General features: G+C 44.7%; 1 protein-coding gene across 2 annotated transcripts in view; it reads right to left on the minus strand.

Moving 5' to 3' along the window:
• Window positions 1–22,599, minus strand: part of PIGL (phosphatidylinositol glycan anchor biosynthesis class L) — a 760,299-nt gene extending 737,700 nt beyond the window's left edge. The window contains exon 1 of one of the 2 annotated variants that reach the window (XM_069615215.1): window positions 21,949–22,599. In XM_069615215.1, the coding sequence (XP_069471316.1) occupies window positions 21,949–22,561 (613 nt within the window). In that variant the 5' untranslated portion in view covers window positions 22,562–22,599. Of the gene's footprint in view, window positions 1–20,883 lie in introns of both variants that reach the window. The other variant, XM_069615214.1, reaches the window with a different exon arrangement.
• Between the last annotated feature and the right edge of the window lie 1,889 nt (window positions 22,600–24,488).

Here is a 24,488-nt window from a genome sequence, read left to right on the forward strand (position 1 = left end):
CCCCTGAAGTCAGAACAAGTACTGAGAAGAAGAAACTAACAACAAGAGTAATGAAGAGACATCACTATAGTACTGAAACGAAGAAGAGGGAGCCTAAAGGCTATAGAGCTGAAGGTCAGTCATGTCCTGTTAAATGGACTAATTGTGGTCAGGCAATTGAACCTAGGACTTCACACCTGCAGCCTGTTAGAGACTCACAGGTATATAAAAGGTGGAGACCACAAACAGCAAAAAAGCGAAAAGCCTGTGAAGTGAGAGAGGAGCAGGAAGACCAGCACAGCCTGTGAGAAGCCAGAAGGGAACGGAACACCAAGACGCTGGACAAAGGCACGGTATAACAGAGTGTCACTGCCATGGCAACAGACGGTCCCTATGCGTGGCTGAGAGGCGCTTGTTCCCTGACTGGAAACAACAGTTTAGGGGTGTCTGCAGGGCAGGCAGCGAAACCCTAACCGTATGAACCAAGAAACTGAGAAAGAACCGTTACGTGACCAGTGAGTGCCAATGAATGCGAGGAACCCGGTGCCTGTTTGAAAGTTAGTGAAGCTACACTGCATCAGAGTGGTGGTGTGCAGGCAGCACGTTCTCGAAAGCCTCAGATGAAAACCGAATGATGAAATAGACTAATGCAAGGCCAACAATGAGCTAATGAATAATGTTTCAGAGTGGTCACGTTTAAGAAAGTATACGTGTTCAAAAGACTCTGAACTGTTAAAGGACAATTCTAAAGCAATGCGAGCTAGTGAAATTATGAGAACGTTTTCTGCAAGTAAGCAGCTGAGGGGAGCAGCGAAGTGTGAGCAAAATGCTGAACTGAACGTTTAAGCTGCATTTGAATCTTCCAAGTGTGAATAAGCCAACAATCCTAAATTAAAGGGATAATGTGCTTGGGTAAGGGCAACTGGTTGCGCGACCTGTAGCTGGAGGACCGTGCAGCTTATCAACTGCGCCTTGATCAGGGAGCCCCAATGAAATTAAAAGAACTTTACAAACAACAAAGAAACCAGAAACACCTACTGAACACTGAGATTATTGGTGAAGCAAGACTATAATCTTGGGGAAGGAAGACCTAAGCTTCTTGGGAACATTATCTTTTGGAACCGTGTTTGTTGTGAACTAGAACCTGCGGCTTGGGGGTCAGAGCCCTCAGACTTTTATGGCTTTGGAAATGTATCCTGATCTTGGAGAAGGGAGATAGCGATTGCTCCAGACTTTAATTTGGACACTATTTTGAGTTAGAATCCCTGCAGTACAATTAGGTATTAGACGCGAGGGCAAGCATAGGTTTTGACACAGACAGACTGTTTTGGACTTCTGCACTTAGACGTTCCTTAGTTTTGTTAGGTAGGGCAATCCCCACCATAGTTATAGGGCAAGTCAGGCATTACACCCAACCTGACATGTTACTAAAGGTTTTCAAACTGTTACATCTGTTGCCTGTGTCATCTCTCGATACCATGCCTGTCTCACACTACCAACCAAGGCCAACACTTTAACTCATCCCTCGATGACTGTACATTTCTTAGCTCACATGAAACCCTTCTGTGACCTGAAGATGCATTCATATATGAGATTTTTAACAGTAGCCACTTATTCTCAACCAACCCAGTTTTAATGGTACATTTAACCTCATTTCCCACTAGGTTACCACACATTTTGAATGAGAAATGTTCATAACTAGCAAAAGAAACATCTCCATTTCATGAACCAATATGTCATGAATCATCTTTGAAGAAAAAAAAAAATATATATATATATATATATATATATATTTACCAAATCTGTTCTTCTTTCATCATCAAAAAAGATCAAGGCAAGGGTCGGAATATTGTGCATAAGATCTAAAACATTGGCTCTATTTAAAATAGGAAAAAGGTAGCAGGCGACCCTCTCTCGAAAGAACACGGCATGATAACCTGTTCAGTGGTTTTTAACCACTTTGAGAGTTCACAGTCATCTGCTTTTTGCTCACTGTGCCTTTCACAGATGAGAAATATCTTCGATTGTAGTGCATTTCCTGCTGTGAGCTGTATGTTTCCTGTATATTTTCCTTCAAAACCAATTTATACTTTCATCCCCCAAGGTTTATAATATAAGATGCAAATCAATGTGTTACTTGTTGCACCTGTTACTATTGTATTTGTCTATACCAGAGATTGAGCGCTTTATATATTTTTTTTAAATACAAATTTGTTTTCTTTTTCTACCCAAAATTACCTTTTTGACTTTCTGAAACAGCAAGGTCGGAGATATTTTCCAAGAAAAGGAACAATGCCCCTCAACAGAGAGTTGAAGAGATTGACATTTTGGAGTGGTACAAAGGAAAAATGTCCACTAAAAAGCATTGGTCCTATTTATTTTTTTAACTGTTTAAAGTGAAAAACTCACAGATTATTAGTCTGAAAATGGGGACTATGACTCACACAGAGAGCCAGCGTACAAGTGAGAAGTAATGCATGAATGTCCATATTTACTTTTCTTGTTCAATTTTTGGACTTGCATAGAACTCTAGGCTTTTTATTTTAATGAGTTGATGCTTAATGAAGCAGCACACGGGCACACCGACTTCCCAAGAATGCTAACCGACAGCTGCCAAGTTGGTTCTGGCTTGGCGCAGTCTGGGCCCCATAGAAAGCAACAGGAGCCTAGGGCAGTGTACCCTTCTGCCCCCTCGCTCAACAGCTATGTATGGCAGCTCTATCAGTATGTAGCAAAATCTATACAAGAACGCAAATACAAATTCCCAGTTTAAAAACAAGTGAAGTACACACATCCTGCACAATGAATTTGAAAAAGACACGCGAGGAGGTATGGGGAAGAATCAGCATTAGAAAATGTAATCTGCAGGTAACCACATTATAAGTCTTTGACAGTAGTTTGAGTGCAAAAAAAGTTATAATGTTACGCTGACTAAAGTGACAATTACAGTGTGGAAATAGGGAAAAGATAGAAATGCTACATTGGAGAATGAAGCCAGCAACATGGCATGGACAATGAATAAATCGCTTTCCCCAAGTGATACAGTTGGGATGGCTTGCTCCAAGGAAATTGAACTCAGGCCGGGAGGGTTGGGCTATAGAACTTTGGCACTGCCTGAACCTAAGGATAAAATGTTTGCCTTGTTCTCAGAGACAGGCCAGAGTAATAATACAAATGTGTTCTATATACAGATTCCATCTGCCAAGGGGCCCATTCAAAGGCTCCCTAAAAAAGACAAATAATAGGCTCCGAGAGGTGGCCTGCAGTGGTCTTCGCCCAATTTATCAGACATTCTAATCAACCAGGTCCTTCCAGAAGCAAACAATACACACCTTTAGAGACCTGGAGTCTGGGACAGGCATATGGGGGAATCAAAACTCAAGGGGCAGAACTATGTCAAAAAATGGCCTTGAGCAACCAAATTTCAGGGAACCTTCAGACAAAGTCTCATGACAACCACATTCTCTGGAGTCATAAACGGCCTAGTTACAAGCTTAAAAGGAACCAAAATGATGCGACTCCAAATGTTCTGCTGACAGGCCAGGGGATGGAAGTCCATTTCATATTGTGATTCATCCCATCACATGTAAAAGAAAAAATGCACCGTTTATATTTTACATATGGAATCATATTTTTGTTTCTATCTTCTGATAGAAAGGTCATAGAAACGTTAAATTTCACCCTGAACAATAAATAAAAGTTGCTGAATGTAAAACAATTTTTGGATATTATGACAATTTAATTATGCAAATTATATTACAGTGAATATTTTTTAACAGAAACGTTACACATTCGTGCTTCATATATCCTGGCATCGGCTAGAATGTTATTCTGAGATGAGAATAGCCTTTTTGTGCAAAAGTGTCACAGAATAAGAAGCAAAAATCTGTCTCACACACAAACCACATGTTGAAATCAGACTAACAATTGGATTCAGTGGAGTGAGAGCAATACATGATCAAATGTAAAATGTTCAAAACGACATCACATCAAAGGTGAGGGAAACTGGGTTTAGAAGTTACTCCCATTAGACTGCCCTCTTCTTTAATATGTCCCATGAGTACTAAGGGGATGGTTTAGTGTGATGTCACTTTTGGAGCGAATCCAATAATATACACTAGCCAATTAAAGAAATGAGGATACCGAGCTCTAATTTAAGAGTGGTTTCTAATCTATAAAAGTTCAAACCCAGAGATTCTCGTGACTGACTCACTCACGGACTGGGATAGACTGACTGAGGTGATGAAGAGAAGGGTGAATTAACAACAACAGAAAGGAGACTGGAATAGATTGCTTTCCAGTGGACCTATTTTGTATTACTGGAAGTGCACTGTAAGAGAAACAAGGGTTGAGAGAAGTTGTTAGGAACAGGGGCTGTTTGCGGGATAAGAGTGCACAAGGACTACATTTGTGGGCTAAGGCGGCCCGAGGATTCAATTTCTCATGAGGACACAGGTTTTTGTGGACTAGTGTATGTGCATGCTCGCGCATACTATTTAATCCCCTCGCCGGCCACGTGCGTTTTCGCTGCCACTTCTCTCACGAATTCCATCTGTGCACAACGCTGAAGGTGGAAGTTATGTTTTCTTGAACGTTCCTTGTGTGTGAACTAAGGAGTGAGGGACACTACATGTTGTTTGTGGCTGCTTGCTCTTGTCAACTCCTACAGAGGACGAATATGTTCAATGCTCGTTACTAGTTCAAGTGCATCCTATGGCAATAACTTCTGCCGGGTGGTAAGGCAAGGGGTGGCAGAACCAGTGGGGATGCCAATTACCACATGCAAATGTATTTGTTGTCTTTCAAGCTGTGTGCCATAGCTGTTATGAGGAGGTTATTCTGTTAACACAGCATGTGCTTATGTTAGTCGCTGCTCTAGGTATGAAAGGTGTGTGACACAGAGTGTGTTGACCTTTTGCTAGGAGTAGGTGAAGGTGGTTTTTTCACGGTACATAATTGTGTCTTACACTGAGCATTATTTTCCCTGTTATTCCCCATACCTATCCAATTGAAGAACCCTAAACCTCTTCCCGGTTACCTTAAACACACCCCCTACCTATCCACAACGTCTCCCTAACCCTCTTTCCCCCATTGGCTGCCTCAAGGTTACCTGTGGATACTGAAATCCAGGAGCCCATGCCAACCAATGTGGGAGGGGTCAACTGCATCTGGCTTCCGTGGCTAGGAAGGAGTTGTGAGATACTCCAAGGGTGTGACATAATCACCAACTACCATTGTAGGATAAATATCTTCCCTCTCGAGCTCTTCGCTTATCTGCCTCCAACTCCCTCAGGGTCAGTCACTTCTCCAAGCAACGAGTTGGTGGTAGATCGATTTCTTCAGCTGGGGCCTCCCAGTGGAACAGCCCCCCTGCCTCTCTGAAAATTGAGGAGAACCATCTCTAGTTCCGGAAGCACCTCAAGACCTTCCTCTTTGCCTCTAATTTCTCTGAACTCCTGGCTGAAACTGAACCTGCACTGGTCACCTGGCCACCCTCTGTTCTCGGGCCCAGGTCCCCTCCCTGCCAGTTGCACACTCACCTCCACTGCCCCCCTGGCAACCCTTGCACTCGGGGGTTCTTCTGTATCCCACAGCCCCTACTAGCACCTGACGTCTGCACTTAACCTTGCACCTGCCACCAGCTGGCCGCACTGCTTATTATCGTTCCTACTTATTGTTCTAGTTATTACTGTTATCCTATGTTCTGCACTTCCCCTCCCCCTTCCCCCTTCCCCCTCGCACTTCTCCCCTTCCCCACATCCCCTGCACTTGCGCGATCACAATGTCACCTGGCCTATTACGATTGTTGTCTCAGTCTTCCCTCTGTTCCCCTCACTTGCCTCGTCGCGCCTTGAAACACTTGTGTATAGGCGCGTTATAAATGCCATATCATATCATAGTCCCCTCCACCCTTAACGGAGGTGCTTAAGGAACGACTGGATATTCAGGCAGAGTTGTTCCAGTCGCAGCAAGAGACCACTACATTGAAGATCAAGTTAGTGGTTTAATAGCGCAAGGTTCGCAGCTTCAGGGGGATGCGGCAGCTTCAACTTCAGGAGCATCTAGTCGAGCAAGTACAGTAATAGTACAACACTTAGGAGTTCTGCTGGCAGCACCAGAGAGGTGTGACGGGGATCCTAGGAGCTTTTCCACCTTTTTGACACAATGTAAGCTACACTTCTTGTGCAAACCTATGGCTTTTGAGTCTGCTGAAGCCCAGACAGCATTTGTCATTTCATACTTGTCAGGGGATGCGGCAGCTTGGGCAAATCCATTAGTGCAGAAGGATGATCTTATGTTATATGATTGGGCAGGGCTTTCAGTGGAAATTGCACGGTTATTTGACCATTGCAATGTGTCCTTGTGCCAAGATAAGGCATTATTGGCCCTTAGACAATGTACTAAGGATTTGTTGACTGTGACACAATTTAATCGTTTGGTGGTAGAAACTGCTTGGCCAGAACCGAAGCAAGCAGTTTTTTTTTTAAAATCAAGGATTGAGGGAAGAGTTGAAGGATACAATAGCTCATGTGGAACCATAACCAGAGTCCTGTAGCACCTTGATTGATTTGGCTCTGCGGTTGGATCACAGATTGGGTGAGCATGAAGGGGAATGCCATTTGTAGGTCACGACAGGAGTAGGGAGATAGGGGGGTGTTCAGGAGGGGAGGAAGGGGAGCCCATTCAGATTGGGAGTGTACGGGGACCCTTGTCAGCGGAAGAGAAGGAAAAGAGAACCAATAACTTGTGCCTTTATTGTGGGAAGTCAGGGCACTACATTCAGAATTGTCCTAATACCAGAGCACGAACCAGGGAGAAGAAGAAGGTGGAGGTGGGAAAAGAGAGGGCTCTATAAGTGGGGGAACGACTACACAGACCCTTAAGGAGGCAAAGTTCCCAAAGGCAGTGGCTAACACAATGCAGGTCAAGGCGCCTCATATCTATGATTTTTGCCAATAGTAAGGAGATGGTATCGGCAATGGTCGATTCCGGGGCTGTCGAGAATTTCATTGATATTGCATTGGCAACAAAGTTAGGACTTCCAACCCGAATCAAGGAGCAGATTGAGTTGGTACAGGCTGTAGATGGGTCATGTATGACATCTGGTCCCATTACCACCCAGACCCAGGCAATGACTATGTAGTGTGTGGAGGACCATGAAGAGACTATTACCTTTGATTTGATTGCGGCTCCCCAATTCAGGGTGATTTTGGGAATGCCATTGCTAGTGACACCTAACCCGAGTAATGATTGGAAAGAGAGGACATGGACATTTGGGAATGAGCAGTGTGGATCCAATTTAACTGACATTGGGGGTCCCACAAATTTCTTGTTGCAAGGGGTGGATCATCGGGCTACGATTGGAGCAGTGGTCACCACCTTGCCGGTGGAGTGTCAAGAGTTTGCTGGTGTATTTGACAAAGGAGGTGCGTCACAGTTAGCGCCTCATAGACCATTTGATTGTGTGATCGAGCTGGAGGCCAATGCTAGGTTTGCTTGTAGTTAGGTGTATGCATTATCAGAAAAGGAGACTCAACACTTAAGGGAATATTTGGAGGAGATGCTGGCATGTGGGTTCATTCGACATTCCAAGTCACCTAATTCATCTCTGTTGTTTTTTTAGCCTAAGAAAGAGGGCACCTTAAGGACTTGCATGGACTATAGGGCCTTAAATAGGGTAACCATGAAGAACCGGTCCCCCCTACCACTGATTTCGGTGTTGTTAGATCAAGTAAAGATGGCCAAGATTTAAACTAAGCTGGATCTAATAGGGGCATATCACCTCATCAGGGTGAAGGAAGGTGACGAATGGAAGACTCCTTTCCGTACAAAGTTTGGTTTATTTGAGTATCTGGTGATGCCTTTTGGTTTATGTAATGCACCTGCAGCTTTTCAGAACTTCATGCAGGAGGTGTTAAGAGTGTATTTGGATTTGTTTGTGATTGTATATATATTGATATTTAAATTTTCTCAGAGTCTATTGAACATGTGCAACATGGTAAAGCAGTTTGGACCAGATTACAGGATTATCATTTATTTGCAAAACTGGAGAAATGCAAGTTTCATACTACCAGAGTAAAATTCTTGGGATTTATTTTGATGCCATCTGGAGTAGTCATGGATGACAGAAAAGTGCAGGCAGTCACCAAATGGCAGTCTCCCCAGTGTGTGAAGGGCATCCAGTCATTTCTGAGGTTTGCTAATTTCTATCTGAGATGTATAAACAATTTTTCGGCCATCACTACACCCATTACCCGACTGTTAAGGAAAGCGACCAAGTTCCATTGGGATCGGGAGGCTGAGGAAGCATTTGGGAGGTTAAAGGCCGCTTTCACTAAAGCACCGATTTTATGTCATTCTGATTTGGAGAAGCAGTTTCAGGTGGAGACAGATGCCTCCAATTTGGCCATAGGGGCAATCTTGTCACAGGCTGATGGGGAGGGCATTTTACATCCGGAGGATTATTTCTCCCGCAAACTGACAGGTTGTGAGCAAAGCTACGCTACTATGGATAAAAAGCTCCTGGCAATTATGGAGGCTTTCCTTGAATGGTGCCATTACTTGATGGGAGCCCGGCATCCTGTACTAGTTATCACAGATCACAAGAATTTGCAGTATTTAAGATCAGCAAGAACCTTGACTTCCAGGCAGTTACAATGGGCACAATTCTTTGTGGAATTTGACTCTGTGGTCACGTATCGGCCGGGTAGGAGTAACGAAAAGGCAAATGCACTGTCCAGGCAGGAGAATAAGGGAGGGCAGTGTCAAGTGGAACAATGTATCATTCCAGTGGAGAAGATTGTGGGTGCAGTGACTTAGGAGGTGCTTGGGTAGGTACATAAAATTTTCCAAAAGAGAAGTGGACAGAATGGGCAAAGAAGGCTAGTGCGAGACTCCTTCAGGGGGGAATTACCCTATCAGGAAGGGAAGTTGTTTCTTCCCACAGAGACGAGGAAGAAGGCCTTGTTTTGGTGCCATAATTCTCCCATGGCAGGTCAAGCTGGTGTCAGGAAGACTAAGGATATGGTGCAGAGATACTTCTAGAGGGAGGGTTGGGCTGCCAATGTACAGGAGTATGTGGCTGGGTATAATACCTGGGTGCAGTCTAAGGCAGACCATTTGAGGAAAGCAGGGTTGTTACAAACACGCACAAGGAATCATGGGCATGTTTCTCTATGGACTTTGTTATGGCGTTGCCCCGACATGGAGACGGTGATACAATCCTGGTGGTGGTGGATTATCTGACTAACAGGCTCATTTTGTACCTTGTGAAGGTATTCCGAGCACAGGCACACTGGCGGAATTGTTTTTGCAACATGTAGTGAGGTTACAAGGGTTGCCGAGAACTATAGTATCTGATCGGGGTTCTCAGTTTACCTCACGGTTTTGGCATGCTTTCTGCAAGTTGGTCAGAATCTCCTGCTCTCTATCTACCAGTGACCATCCCCAGACAGATGGTCAGAAGGAAAGAGTTAATCAGACTATGGAGCAATATCAAAGGTGTTCACTGGCAGAGGGTAAATCCGCATGGGTCCGGCCTTTATGGCTGACATAATTTTGTTATAACAACTTAAAACATGAGTCACTGTGTAGTTCCCTCATTTCTGCTTATACAGACAAAATTGTCAAATATTGCCAGAGGTGGCTCCTGAGTTCAATAAGATTCCGGGAGATTCAGGAGCTTCTCAAGATATGGGAGAAGGCACGCCAAAATTTGGACAGAACTAAGATGATATAAGAGGCAAGCTGGCGGGAAGAGACGATCCAGACCCAAGTATGTGGTGGGGGTATCGGGTGTGGTTGTCCACTCAGCACATCAAGCAGTTTGGGTCTCGAATATGTTTGCCCTGCTTCATTGGGCCTGATACGATTGTGAAATGTGTGTCAGACACTGCAGTGCGTTTGCGTCTGCCTTCAAATATGAGGATCCATCCTGTGTTTCACATTTCTTTGGTTAAACCCGCAGCTCCTGATGTGGTGACACGGAAAGCCCAAAGCGTGATGCTGGATGGTCAAGAAGAATTTGAAGTGCAGCACACTTTGGACTCCAAGTGGCGTGGCAAGAAACTTTGTTATTTAATTTCATGGTTGGGTGGTGGTCCCGAGGAGGATTCTTGGGAACCTTCGGAGGCAGTGCATGCAGACCATCTGGTAAGACTATTTCACCGGTCATATCCGGGTAAGCCAGGTGCTGGGAAGGACCCTAGATGAGGGAGTAATGTTAGGAACAGGGGTTGTTTGCGGGCTAAGACGGCCAGAGGACTCCATTTCCCATGAGGACATGGGTTTTTGTGGACCGGCGCATGCGCACGCTCGCGCATTCTATTTAAACCCCTCCCCGGCCCATGCTGCTTGTTGGTGATTGTTGGAGTGGCAGGCATGAGCCGGAGGGGAGCAGGTGATTGAGGCCAGGAACCCAGGCCCCGGGGGTGAGGAGGTGGCAGGACACGGCTCGCAGAGTTGATATGCGCTCCGGGGAGCCTCATCCCTCACAGAGGAATGAAGCAGACTGATGGCGGTGTGACTGCTCAAAGCTGGATTGGAATTGCCTGGGGAGGTGCTGTCGGGCCCCCACCAGGCCTCAGTTAAGTGCACGTGGGAATCAGGGAGGGTGTGTAAGCTCGGGAAAAACTGTCAGTGACTTGTAATAATAATAATAATAATAATAATAATTTGGCACTTATATAGCACTACGAACCCTCAGGTATCTGAGCACTGCTTATTATTACCCACGGTGTGTGGTGCTCATTTATCGACCTCGGAAGGATGAAAGGCTGAGTTTGGCCCCGCCGGGATTCGAACCTGCGTTAGCAGACTCTGCACAGATGTCAAAGCGAGTGCTCTACTCGCTGTGCCACTTGACCGGCTTGTGTGAGTAAAAGCCTCATGTTGGTCAGTTACAAGCGCTAATTACCGGCACGCAAAGACACAGTGTGCGATTTGCAGCCACATGCGTTTTCCCTGCCGCTTCTCTCACGAACTCCATCTGTGCACGCCGCTGAAGGTGGAATTTATGTTTTCTTTTTTTAAATAAAAAATTTTTATTGTATTTTGGAACATAAGCAAGACAGCCATCGAACAGGGGGCCGAGAGCAATGAGACAAAGGAAAAGGGGACAAAGAAAAATAAAAGCACTCCAGGACAGCTCCTTCAATCACAAGTCCGCATTATATTATTAATATCTCTTAGCACCATGGGTCGCGCTCTCCCCATCCCACCCTCCATCCGTTCATGCAGAGATCACCACTGTCCCTGGGTGTCAAGGCCCAGTCTCTTCCCTTTTCCCCCATATTTTAGATGCTTTGGTCGGGCATCCTCTTGCGCTATAGACCCGGTTCTCCATCATGGCACAGGAGTCCATGTCGAGTTTCCATTGTTCCAGTGTCGGGGGGTCAGGCACTCCCCATTTTTGTGCAATATTGCGCTTCATCAGGACCTTCGCAGTGTTCAATAGCAGTTTTAGAGTCGGATATATCCGGTACACCCAGAATCAGGACCCTCGGGTCCAGTTTAATAGGACAAGTGAGAGCCCTGGACAATTCCGTACAACATGCATTCCAGTAGGCACGGATCCGGGGGCATAAACACACTATATGATAGAAGGTGCCTTCTTCCTCTCCACAGCAGAGACAGTTCGGACTTGTTTCCCTCTTCCAGCCATATAAAATGGTCCGAGGGTAGTACACCCTGTGTAGGATTTTGAGTTGCACCAATCTGAGTCTGGAGGAAATGGCCACTTCCCGCGGGTGCATTAGGACCTGGATCCAGTCCTCTGGGTCTATCTCCCCCACATCTCTTTCCCATTTGCCCTTTAGTCCCGATAGCTCGGGGGTTGCAAAGGAAGTGATGGCGTTGCAAAGAGTGGACATGCATTTGCTGGGGATATACGCAGGCAGCATATTGCGTTCTATCGTTGTGTAGTCGGGGACTGTGTCTCCTGGGGGTATATGGGTACGGAGGGCATGGGTCAGTTGTGTAAAGTGATATTGCTCGGTACTGGGTAGTTGAAATCTACACTGCATGTCTTCAAACGAGGTTAATTTCCCTTCTTTAAGGATATCTTCAACCTTCAGAATTCCCGCTCTCACCCAGCGCGGCAAAGGATCGAGTTTCTCGGTTTCCTTCAAATTGCTATTTTGCCATAAAGGTTGTGCTGCGGTTATTTTATTCCCCCCCCCAACAAACACGTGTGCCTGTCTCCAGATGGTGGTGATGTGAGCCTTGATTGTAAGCGGGGGAGGGGGGGGGGGAGGCCTGTAGTGGGTCCGTGCCCTGCCTGGATTCCACCTCTGCTCTTATAGGAGGCAGCGCTCGGTCTCCGTGAAGTAGGTCATTGACACCGAGAGTTGTGAGGCCCAGTAGTAGGTTTGGAGGCGGGGTACGCCAATCCCACCCTCCCAAACCAACCTCTGCAGAGTGCTTAATGCGATACGTGAGTGGCCTCCCCCCCCAGATGAGTTCCCTGAGGAGGGTTTCTGTGCGATTGAATTCAGGGGTGGGGATCGTGAGCGGGGCGTTCTGCAAGACATAAAGGAATCTTGGTAGTGACATTTTAAAAAGTGCGACTCTCCCCATGAGGGTCAGAGGGAGAAGTTTCCAGTGATGGACATCGTTAACTAACCTATCCATGATCGGCTGGAGGTTGTACATGACATACTTAGTAAGGTCAGATGTTACCCAGATTCCCAGGTACTTGAAGCCCTGCCTTTCAAACCGGTATGGACAACCCGGTAACTCGGCCTGTTTCCCCCCCCTTTCACTGGAAAGAGCACAGATTTCTTACAGTTAATTTTCAATCCGCTGAATTCCCCGTAGGTGACAAGTATTTGGGTTACTATGGGGCAGCTCCGAACTGGGTCAACCAGGTACAGTAGTAGGTTGTCGGCATAGAGAAATACGATCCTCATGTCCCTCGGGCCATCTAAATCCCATCCATGCCCCGCACTGACGAAGCCACAGTGCCAGCGGTTCAACTGCGAGGGCGAAGAGGAGGGGGGAAAGGGGGCGGCCCTTGGAATTTATGTTTTCTTGAATGTTCCTTGTGTGTGAACTAAGGAGTGAGGGACGCTACATGTTGTTCGTGGCTGCCTGCTCTTGTCAACTCCTACATCGGAGGAATATGTTTAATGCTTGTTACTAGTTCAAGTGCATCCTATGGAAATAACCTCTGCCTGGTGGTAAGGTAAGGGGTGTCGGAACCAGTGGGGTGCCGATAGCCGCAGGCAAATGTATTTGTTGTCTTTCATGTTGTGTGCCATGTTATCAGGAGGTTATTCTGTTATCGCTGCATGTGCTTATGTTAGTCGCTGGTCTAGTTATGAAAGGTGTGTCACACAGGTTTTCCTGGGTCAATATCCTAATTACGATGGGTGTTGACCTTATGCTAGGATTAGGTGCAGTGTTTTTTTTGTTACGCTGGGCATGATTGTCCAGATTATCCCCCATACCTATCCTATTCAAGAACCCTAAACCTCTTCCCGGTTACCCTAAACACCCCCTACCTATCCACAACTTCTCCCAAACCCTCTTCACCCCCCACTGGATGCCTCGAAGTTACCTGTGGATACTGAAATTGAGGAGCCTATGCCAACCAAGGTGGGAGGAGTCAACTGCATTTGGCTTCTGTGGCTAGGAAGGAGTTGTGAGATACTCGAGGGGTGTGACAGAAGTTGACGCCGCCTCGCTGACTGATTCCCACCTGTTACTGAGGGGGTAAATGCAACCTCTCCTTAAGGAGAAGCCCCCTGTCTGTGAGACAGACAAAAGATTTATTTTTATGTAAGTATAATGCTAAAGGAAAATATAATTCTGAAGAAAAGTAGACACTGAAGAATAAATAAAATCTCAGCCCTTCTTGTTTCTAAAGCTTCTGTGGGGGGTATATAAATTGACAGTACTTCCTGGGAAATTAGTAAATGTTTCAGAAGTGTATGTGCTTCTGAAATTATATATTTGATCAAATAGATCCAAATGGTGTGTATATTGGGAGATAACCGACTCCTCCACAGTGTGCAAGCACAAAATAATTATTTTGGGAGCCAAAATAATATCCTACTGTGAACCTACTTCGAAAAATAAAATAATTTAAGCCATTGCCTGGTCACATCACCAAGCAAGGTTCTGTTACTGGTGCTGAAACACTGAAATGGGAAAGGATTATTAACTGCTACCCATTTTTCCTACCTTTAAATCGCCCATTGAAAATGAGAAATGTGCACATTATGCATTAATTTAAGAGCATCTAGCAAACACATTTTCCTTTTGCAAGCAACTTGCATGCAAGAGTGTCAGGGAGCCGGTCATTTAAACTGAGTTTTCTTGAATGCTGTTTGAGATGCTCACATTTGGTTAGAGGGGATGTGTTTATTCCAAATAATTAGAGATATACAGATAGGCAGGTATATTCCCATTTAGTTTTGTATGTCCAAAAGAAAGGTTTATCCGGAACCCTTGTACCTTTTTTCAATCCATGGTTGATGTTGGCTCAGAGTAAACCCAATTTGTAGATGGTGATGTGTGTTTGCAAAAGTCTATCTATATTCAAGAAAATGTTGCATTGGCAATTGCATTGACCAGCGTATAAATCATTCATCGGTGTAGTAGCAATTGATCGAAGAATTTCATTGAGAATATCTTATTTGTTTATATTCAAATTGTGTTTCTTGTCTGAAAGGGGAAGGAGATTGTAGGATACCAGTACTACTAAACTGCACAATTTGTACACTGGAAACATTCACACCCCATTCTCAACCTATCGCTACTCCTACACTCCTGCTTCCGATGACAAGCATCAATATCGCACAACCAGGAAATAGCACAAACAAAACCAGTGTCCTCCCTGTTACAACATCCAAGTGCGGTCCAACCAAGCAGTCACCACGCTACATATTTACACTCTTGACCTCTGCTTTCCACTCCTGAGTGGATGCACAACCTATGCAGACCATTCAGATCCACGACATCCTTCTTTAGCACACTAGCCAAACTGTATTATTTTAGCTGAGCAATGTGAGCAGGCACACTAAACCAACAACTGAAATATCAAGTTGAGTGAATTGCACACTGTGGTTTAAGTAGGCTTCAATGCTCCATAAGACTTTGTGGAAACAGAATCGAAAGAATTATACTCTCAGATGCATTCCACGATGACCACATAACTTCCAAAAGAAAAGGAAGTGAAATGTAACTATTCAGAGCAAATATGATGATTCCGAATATATTAAAAAACACTTTGCGATCGTGTGTTTATGCAGAACAGTATATGCTCTCTCACAGAAAGCCAGGTCGTTTAAAACAAACAAAATTAACACAAAACTTGAAAAGACAAGACATTAAGTAACATGCTCAGGACGTCAAAGCATCACGTTGCGTTGCAAGAGCAGTCAGGATGTTACACTAGTTCAAACCAGGTGGCGCAGTGGGACTGATATTTTCTCCACAGTGCGTCTTTAGTTATGCATTTAACAAATCTATACAGGGAACACAGTCAAGCCATTGGTTTATATGCACCCAAACACAAAGGAAGATTGAAAACAGAGACTGATCTATTCATTTTGTGAAGCACATATATTCAGAAATAAGGACATCTGTTCTTAACATCCCACAGTTCTAATAGAATAACATATAGAACATTATTGTTCAAAGTGCACATTCTACAATTGTGTACCCTTATGTAAACTAATCATACATGTAAAACAGGTGGGCTCTGGGAAACTCTCTACCAGCATGAACACAGCCCTTGTTCTTGGGTTGATGGCCCCTGGGAGAGTCTCAACCAAATCTTTAGCTCACTGTTCTTTTCACAGAGAAGAAATATCCCCACATATCAGTCTTTGTCCTGCCCAGAGGCAGTCCAGCACCGAAATGCTAGGCAATTCTCCTCTGAACAAGTGTGTCTCTCTAAGAGCAGTGAGCAAGGGGTCCACGTCTGGAGTCCCCTGGTAACGTAGGGTGAGACCTTGCTCACTGCTCTTAGAGAGACACAGTTTCACCTCACTGATGATGCCCAACAAGGTTGAAACACATGTACGGGGTTGCTGTGGTACTTTTGTTCAGAGGAGAATTGCCTAGCATTTTGGTGCTGGACTGCCCCACGGCAGGACAAATACTGATATGTGGGGAAATGTCTTCTCTGTGAAAAGAACAGTGAGCTAAAGACTTGGTTGAAACTCTCCCAGGGGCCATCCACCCAAGAACAAGTCAATGGGCTGTGTTCGTGCTGGTAGAGTGTTTCCCAGACCCCCCCCGTAATCATACATGTACTCCCTTGAGAAAATATCCAGTTCTTGCTCCACATTTGAGCCACATGTATTGACTCAAAGAGAGTGTGTCCTTCAGGCAAAGACAGTTGTATGTATTGTTCCTTGTGGGTGACAATACAGTCTTGTTTGATCCCCAATAACTTCTTTTGATGCAGCTCAAATTTGTTGTGGCAAGAATCCCAATATAAGTACATGCTCCACGATTCATTTTTTTTATTGGACAAGTGTTCCCCACATACATCATTGTGCAAATGCAGGCAATCACAAGCACTATGTGAACTTTTACAGTTGACACCTTCAGGGTTTTTGAATATTCTAGTGATGGCCAATTTGCAGGTCACAAACTGCCACTTTTGAAAAACCCCTTCATTCATATAGGTCTCTTCTCTAGAAGTTTCTTCTGGTCGAAAACTGGGGTTAATCCTGTTTTAATGGTTGTGGCTCTGGGGTATTTAATAATAGGAGGTGCAGTATAATCGTTCAGGTCTTCATCAATAACAAAGATATGCTAGTGTCTATAAAGGACTTATAGATTTATGTGTTATGTGTAGGCGGTAGCCATGGTGGGTCCGCATTCCGGGTCCTTGTTCCCGGAAAAAGGACTTACCAGGTCATTCCGACCCTGGAGGACCGGTAAATCCCCATTCCGGGAACAATTCCCCATTCCCATTGAGCCCCCATAGGGCTCAATGGGAATGGGGAAGGAGCTAATAACAGTATCGCAATTTGCTGTACCATTATTAGCTCTGAAGTCCCTTAGCGGGTCCCTAACGCCTGAGGGACCCGCTAAGGGACCTCATAGTAGGGCGGTAAGGGATTACCGGCACCGGTAATCCCTTACCGCCTACCGTGTAATGAGGCCCAATGACATTATTAGTTAATGTAACAGCTGTGTGGCATGCATATTTACCAGCAATAGACTATTCATTCAATGAATCCCGAATATTCAAAGTAACTGAATTCATCAACTGAAACGGTTCCTATTTGGCTTGTGATGGTCTTCATTCAAAGGGTGGGGGTGGTCGGCATTTGTCCATTAAAAATGCAAATAATATAAAAGGTGTTATGTTTATTGGTTTAATAATCAAACCTTTTACATATAAACCATCCATTAAAATGCATAACATTTATACATAGAAACATCAAAGAATAAGAAATTTCATAGGTAAAATATTCTTCCCACACTGGAATGCAGTCATGTGTTTAAAACGTTCACTTATTTATCCATCGAATATTATACACATACATGATTCAATAAAATATATTACACTTGTACTTAACATCAAAAATAAATTCCTAACATTCGTTAATCCAAACAATAGAAAGTGTATTCGGGTCATTTACTTGTATTTTCCACAGGATGCAATTCAACCTTGCTTTACATTAATACACCCTTTGAAGCTATGCAAGAAACTCCCAAATAAAATCTTACTTCCGACCAGATGCATTACTATGCCAATCAAGTCCAAAAACATTAACATTATTCATTACAGCAATACTGAGAGAGATTTGGTTCCCACTTGTGATTCTTAACCAGATCTTGTCATCACTATTGTATTTAAATGATTCTATACATTTAGCAAAATGTAGCATGCTTTTCTGTTGCACATTTGTCCAGGACAAAATTAGGTGTTCAGAGTTTCAGGCTCTGCCTCCTCTTGGCAATGTCTAAGTGTAGTACCCTTCTCCTTCACAAAAGCTCTGATGTCATTCATCTCATGGGTGAGAATCAGATTAAGCCTGAACCTAAAATAATTATACCTCCTCCTACGACTAGGGGATTTTCTTATAGTGGAATGAAACCATGGCCTTTTTCACCTTGATGCGAGATGTGAAATAGTTTGTATTTTAGAACTGACAATCTGGTTTTCACCCAATCTATAATGGAACATTTGAGAGACATTAGTAAGGAAATGTAATCCCTGTTGGGATTCGGGTCACAACAAATCCAAGATACATAAAATCAGGGTCTTTGGGATCAAACAGATTGTATATTCATCCACAGGTGGCAAGAGAGAGAAATATTTTGGTGAGAAACAGACAAGTTGTTTTTAATATCTTAGAGCCTCTACCATTTGGCTTAAATGTGGACTGGCAACTGTACATCTCTTAAAAGAATACCTTCAGATTGTGAATTCACATCAGGGTACAAAAACTATAGAATTCACACCTTCAATACTAATGTTGTTCTATGCGGTATATCACATTAGAACTTCAGATCTGCTGCCCAAGCCTTGGTCCTCTCCCACCTGGATGGTGACAATGCCCTTTTGGAAGGCCTATCGATGACCTCCCTGCATCCCCCGAGATGTCGACTCATCTAAGGAATATGCAAATTCAGCCACATCACCCCAACCCTCATCAAACTGCACCGGGTCCCTCTGCAAGCCTGTATCATCTTCAAACCCTGCTGCATCATCTACAAGTCTGTCCCTAAGCTACCTCAGTGAGAAACTCACTTTCTCCGGAGGCCTACGGTCCACCAGAAGTAAGGACATGTGCAGGAAGTAAAAATTAAATAAATAAAAACAACCAGAAGACCAGCCTTCTCTGTCTACGCCCGAAGACTCTGAAACCTCCTCCCCATCAATATCCAACTAGCCCCTCGCATCTACAGTTTAGGAAGGAGCTCAAGACCCTCCTCTTCAAGTAATATCTCCTCCATTACACCCAGGCCCATACACCATCCACTCTGCACCATATCTGAGACTGGGTGATCCGATATCCACCGTTTCCTCCCCTGTTAACTTGCAGATCCTTTGCAGACAACTGCCCTCCCTCCACTGTTGTTATATCTCCCCTCCCTTGTTTCAGCATCCCCACCGTGTTCTTCCCCCTATGATTGTAAAAAAACTGTTGCTTCCTAAAGCTAGGTCCATGCTCAATAAATACCCTATCATTAATTATTTTGTTTAAGACTGCTTTGCTTTTATGAAACAGGCTTATGCACAGCACAAAGCTTGTGTTGGCAATGTTTTTGGATATATTTGCAAACCACATTTCCGCTGAATAAATGACTTACTCACTTCCATTTCTTATTTACGTAATTACTGAGAACACATACGAGTGTATAATTATTTCAGTTCACTCGCCAGACATGCCCACTACACACCATTTGTACAAATACATTTTCCATCATGACCCCCACACATAACATACTACACACATACTAGTGGCAACCCATCCAACTGCTACAAAGCAATGAAAACCATACTTATCTTCTTACACGCCTCACAGTGACACATGGCAAACCAAAGACAACTACTAGATCTTGGCTGCCATGCTCAACCCCTCAAAGCATGCCTCACAACTGTGCTGAAGGAAAACACTATGTTCCTTGCTCTAACACAGTGCACCCCACCGGATGGCTCTCCTGCTTTGCACACATCATAAACTACAAACTTCCCCTCCCCTATCAATGCCCCTTCTCAATTGTTTTCTTCCTACTTCTTCTGTATTCATCCTTCCTCTAAGAGAAGGAACCAGCACGCCCATCAGCTCGATAAAGGAGGAACCCTACATCAGATTAGTTCAGAAACAGTAGACGTCTGAGAATGTGAACTTAATTGTTTACTCCTAAAGCACAGGTCCCTCTTCTGGCCACCAAAATATAGATTTTGGCTTGTTGTTAAAAACACATACTTTGATCTTCAGCTAGGGTGTTCAGAGAAGTACGACACCTATGCTGAATGTAGAGGTCTCCCGGATAGCCTCACTGTGCAAAGTTGAATTTAGAAGTGTCCCTGACAGCATGCCTAGATGAACTGACTAGTGTCCCTAATAGTCTCTCTGTTCATAGTTTAAATTGGAGGTGCGCCTGATGGCGTGCCCGGGCTGAATTTAGAAGTGTGCCTAATAAGCCTCTCTGTGCTAAATTGAATCTAGAAGTGTGCCAAGTATCCTCTCCGTACAAAGTTGAATTTAGAACATTGAAGAACATGTAACCCATCACCACGCTTACTCTCTTCTTTACACCACCACTCAGCTAGAACACAGAGATACTATGACACCATTCGGTATAACTGTTCTCATACCAACATCTGCTGCATACTCCCCATCCCTCTATCTAAACACTGCTGGTTACACACCCCCAGCCAGGCGTTCTCCTCAGGCCTAACGCAGCCACAATCGGTCTGGATAAATCCTGCCAGAACGAACACATACTCCTAATATCTCAACCACCATGATATTTCAACCACCACACCTACCGCTAAGAAGCAGCTATTATACGAATACCACATCAGCTGCACACATATCCGGTGCTCACACGCACCTTTAACTCTCCCTACTCTCTCTACTGACCTGAACTTCGGTTCCCAAGGGCGTTCAACCTACCAGCGCCTTCAGACCATACAAATGGTATATAAGGCGCTATATAAATGCAAAATAACATAACATAAGAAGATAAGGAGAAAGTTTCATGAAGCATGTTGTGTTTTGAAACAAGTACAGATGGCAGGTCAAGCCTGGTGGAAATGAATTCAACTCACTTCTCTCCTTTAAGGCCATGTGCCACTTTTTTGTCACATTATACTTTATGAAGCCCATGATACGAGGCTCTTGTGAAATGTGCAGTTTAAAAAAAAACACTTTATATTCAAATATATATCAAAGATGCCAGGCAAGGTAACAACTCCCATACCTGAGGAAAAGCACAGCACATAAACCACATATTGTAACTTGACCAAGCTTATGACGGTTGGTGCGAAGAACATGCATTCGTCATCAGGGTGAGCAAGCAGGAGTAAGACAAGTCGTGGTCCTTCACAGGGGTTGGGAATAGGCATTATTTGACATGGGAACTGCAAGGGCACCTCTGCGATGGTGATGAAGGGTCTCTCTGGGGAGGGGGCGCACTCTTGGCTCCTCGTGTGCCTGACATGGGCGGGGGCTCCACTTGTACCTGTGCAGGTGTTCTGATACTTTCCATGGACAAGCTGCTCCCTACCGATTCTGGGGTAGGGGACTCTGCGGACTGTGCAGGGGCACCATTTTCTATCTTGGGTGGCACGAGACGCCGCATCCGGGTCGGGGGCATTAAAAGCCCTATCAACGTACTTCGATTTGAGAGCAACGGGTTGTTCCGAGAATCCCTGGCAGGGGATACGGGGCTTCTGTGAGCACTCTGTATAGGAAAATCGCTGCATCTCCGGGGTGGGGAGACTGTGCCTCCCTTGTTTCTTCGGGAAGGGGATAGAGGGGTTCTCATCACTCTTGGGAAAGGTGGCGGCGGGACTCTCAACGCCCACCGTGTAGGAGACACTGGCCCTTTCAGGGCTCTTGTTGTAGGGGAAAGCGGGCCTCTCCTTGGTACTCTCGCAGGGGATATTGGACCTCTTAGAGCTCTCCGAGCAGGTGACACAAAAACTTTTTGAGTTCTCCGTGGAGGGGATAATTGTGTTCTGCGTGCAGGGCAAGCGGTGCTGGGGCCTCTTAATTCTCTTCTGGGAGAAGCAGCAGGCCCTCTCATAGCAATTCGAGCTAGAGATGCAGGGCTTACACGACGTGGCGACTCTGAGCCGCTTCGATTTCCCCAGGCAGGGGACGGGCACCTTCTTTGGGTAGGGGGCAGTAGACCTTTCTTTAAAGGTGATGACTGGTCTCTCAGGGTGGGAGACGCTATGCGCCTTGGGGCAGTCTTTTTCTGTGCAGAGGATGCTAGGGTTTTTCTGGAAGGCCACATTTTTGGGACCATCAAGGGAATTACCTCGGGTTTTTTCAAGGCGGGACTCAATGGGTATTTCAGGACTGGTGTCACTAGATCCTTCAGTAGTTGGGCAACACTGACAACTTTCGGTGGTGGCACTGTCCTTCTCCAGAGGGGAATCGAAGTGAAGTTCACATAAACCCTCGGGGGCAACACAGGGCGGGCCTGACCCCCCACGTATGTGGAAAAGGACACAGGGTGTTAAGAGCCTATCCGAAGGTCTCTCGGTAACAGAACACGGATTACGGAGTCTCACACTTGAGGAATGGGGAGCATAAGGACGCCCATTGGCAGAGCGGGGGCTACGGACAGGAGACTTCTCAGCTGCAGTTTCGCTATGGCAGGGCCTCCTGGTGGCTGAACAGAGGAAACTGGGACTTTCAGGGAGAACAGTGGGATCAAAAGAACTCTCTGGCGAAAGCTCAGGCGGAGTCTCGCTGTGTCCTTTCGTATTGAAACTACGTTGAGATGAACTTTCTGATAAGGGATCACAGAGCCCCTGCGGGAAGGGCCAGCCCAGTCTCAAAACCTTCGCCCGCCAGTAAATTATTTGGATCCAAAGGCAATACACGGAAAAAGCAAGGAGCAGAGCCCACACATAAACCGTAAACATCCCGAGTATTCGGACGGAAGTAAAGCGGAAGTACCCGATTGCTCCGGACAGAAACAGAAGGCAAAGAAAAAGTGTTCCGTCGACCGTGCAAAAGGTTCCGGGCTCGTGTGCAGTTACAGTTAGCATCAGCACACGACTCAGCGACAGCATTCTAAGACATAGCCATCCCGCTCAGTACTGCTTTATCGCGTATATACCACACGCCTGACTAATGACAGTCCCAAGTTTTTTAAGCATAGGCAGATTCTACAGTGTCTGCTCGTCCCATTTTTTCCTTTCAATGTTCTATTGCGCTCCGTATTTATTCATGGGGAGATCAAATACCACATCTTTTAGTAAATAGAAATCCTACTGTGACCCTCGACAATATGTAGCTAGTTGTGAGGTCCGGCTGTTGCATAAATACATCTGTGTAAGTATAATGTGATTTATAAAATAACGTTTATACAAATACGTACTATAACATGCATATTATTTTTTTTTAATTAAGTGCATATAGTTGATAGCAACCTTTCACACTAGACAGTTACAATGAGGAAAACAGTAAATTAATAAACTACATTCTATTATACACATCATATGAGTAAAGTATAGTGCAAATCCATTTCAGAATAAGACAATAAGATAATTCATTAAAAGATGAAAGGTATTCTTTATCCGCACCTATTCAGGCTAAAATCCTCAAAATTATATAATATAGAATTAACAATTTATATACAATCAGGAATAGTTAATTTTCCTTTTGCTATCTGCCAGATGTGGAATGCTGCATAAGTTATAACCAATGATTCTGTAGCATAATTGGCACTCCAAAATTGATCTGACTCAAAGTCGCGAAATTTAGAATAGCCCTTGTTATACAAGGGGTGTAGGGTGGCACGTTGAGTAAGCACGTGGCGTATTGTTTCAACTTTTTTTATTACAGTATCTGCATAGTCGCTGGTACTTAGTTATGTCCCTCCACGCACCAGTGTTCCCCAATACAGGCAAGATGTCGAATCTTAAATGGAGTATAAAGCATAGGAGTTTTGGTTAAGTAGCTACGTGGGATCTCAGTAAACTGGCCTTGTTGTACGTAATGCAGGTATTTATTTTGCTTGGCCAGATAGCCCAGAGGTTGTATTCAGTCTAATTGTCTGGTTTTCTTTTCTTAACCCGACTGAGAGAACTCAGCAGCTGTTTCAGGTAGTCCTCTCATGCCGATGTCAATAAAATGATTTTAGCACCTCAGACGCCATACCTTTAAATCAGGTGCTACTTCTTTTCCTTTGAGCATGTTCCAAACCAAAGCTCAAAGGGAGGTTTTTGCTGGGTTGTCAAATCTAATCTTGACCCAAAACCTGCAGACTGCTACCATCCAAAGGGAAAGCAGGGACTGCAAACCCAGTTCCAATCTAATCACCTCCACTGGTACTCCACCTGGAGCGAGCAAAGGATCTTGGCTTCCAATTCCTTAAGCCGGTGGATTGCTTTTGCTGGAAAAATTTAGAGAGCATACAGAATTCCAGGTGTTACGGAAGTCATGTATGCCCTAACCTTTGCCTCAATGGAAGAGCCTGCTAGATTGTCAATGACCCTCCTAATTGCCAACCATTTCATCCAAGCCTTGGATGCAATTGTATCGGCCAGGTAGGCAAGTGAAGGTTTCACTCTGACGTTTATCCCCAAATATGTATATTCCTTCAGTTGCTCTATCTTAGTGGGGCTCAATCGCCAGATAAATGTCAGGCTACTGTAGGCTCTCTTCCCTATGGTTATGATCTTAGTCTTGTCAGTGTTAACCCGGTTCCCAATTGCTCCAGCATATCTGAGTAATGCATCCAGGGAACAATGCAATCCAACTGCTGAATAGAACAGTATCATCCGTATATATCAGGCAGTGGATGGCCTCACTGCCAAAATGGAAGAAAGTTCTTTGGGGATGTCA

This window comes from Ambystoma mexicanum, chromosome 9 (assembly GCF_040938575.1).
Source record: "Ambystoma mexicanum isolate Mex_15411 chromosome 9, UKY_AmexF1_1, whole genome shotgun sequence".
Taxonomy (NCBI): domain Eukaryota; kingdom Metazoa; phylum Chordata; class Amphibia; order Caudata; family Ambystomatidae; genus Ambystoma; species Ambystoma mexicanum.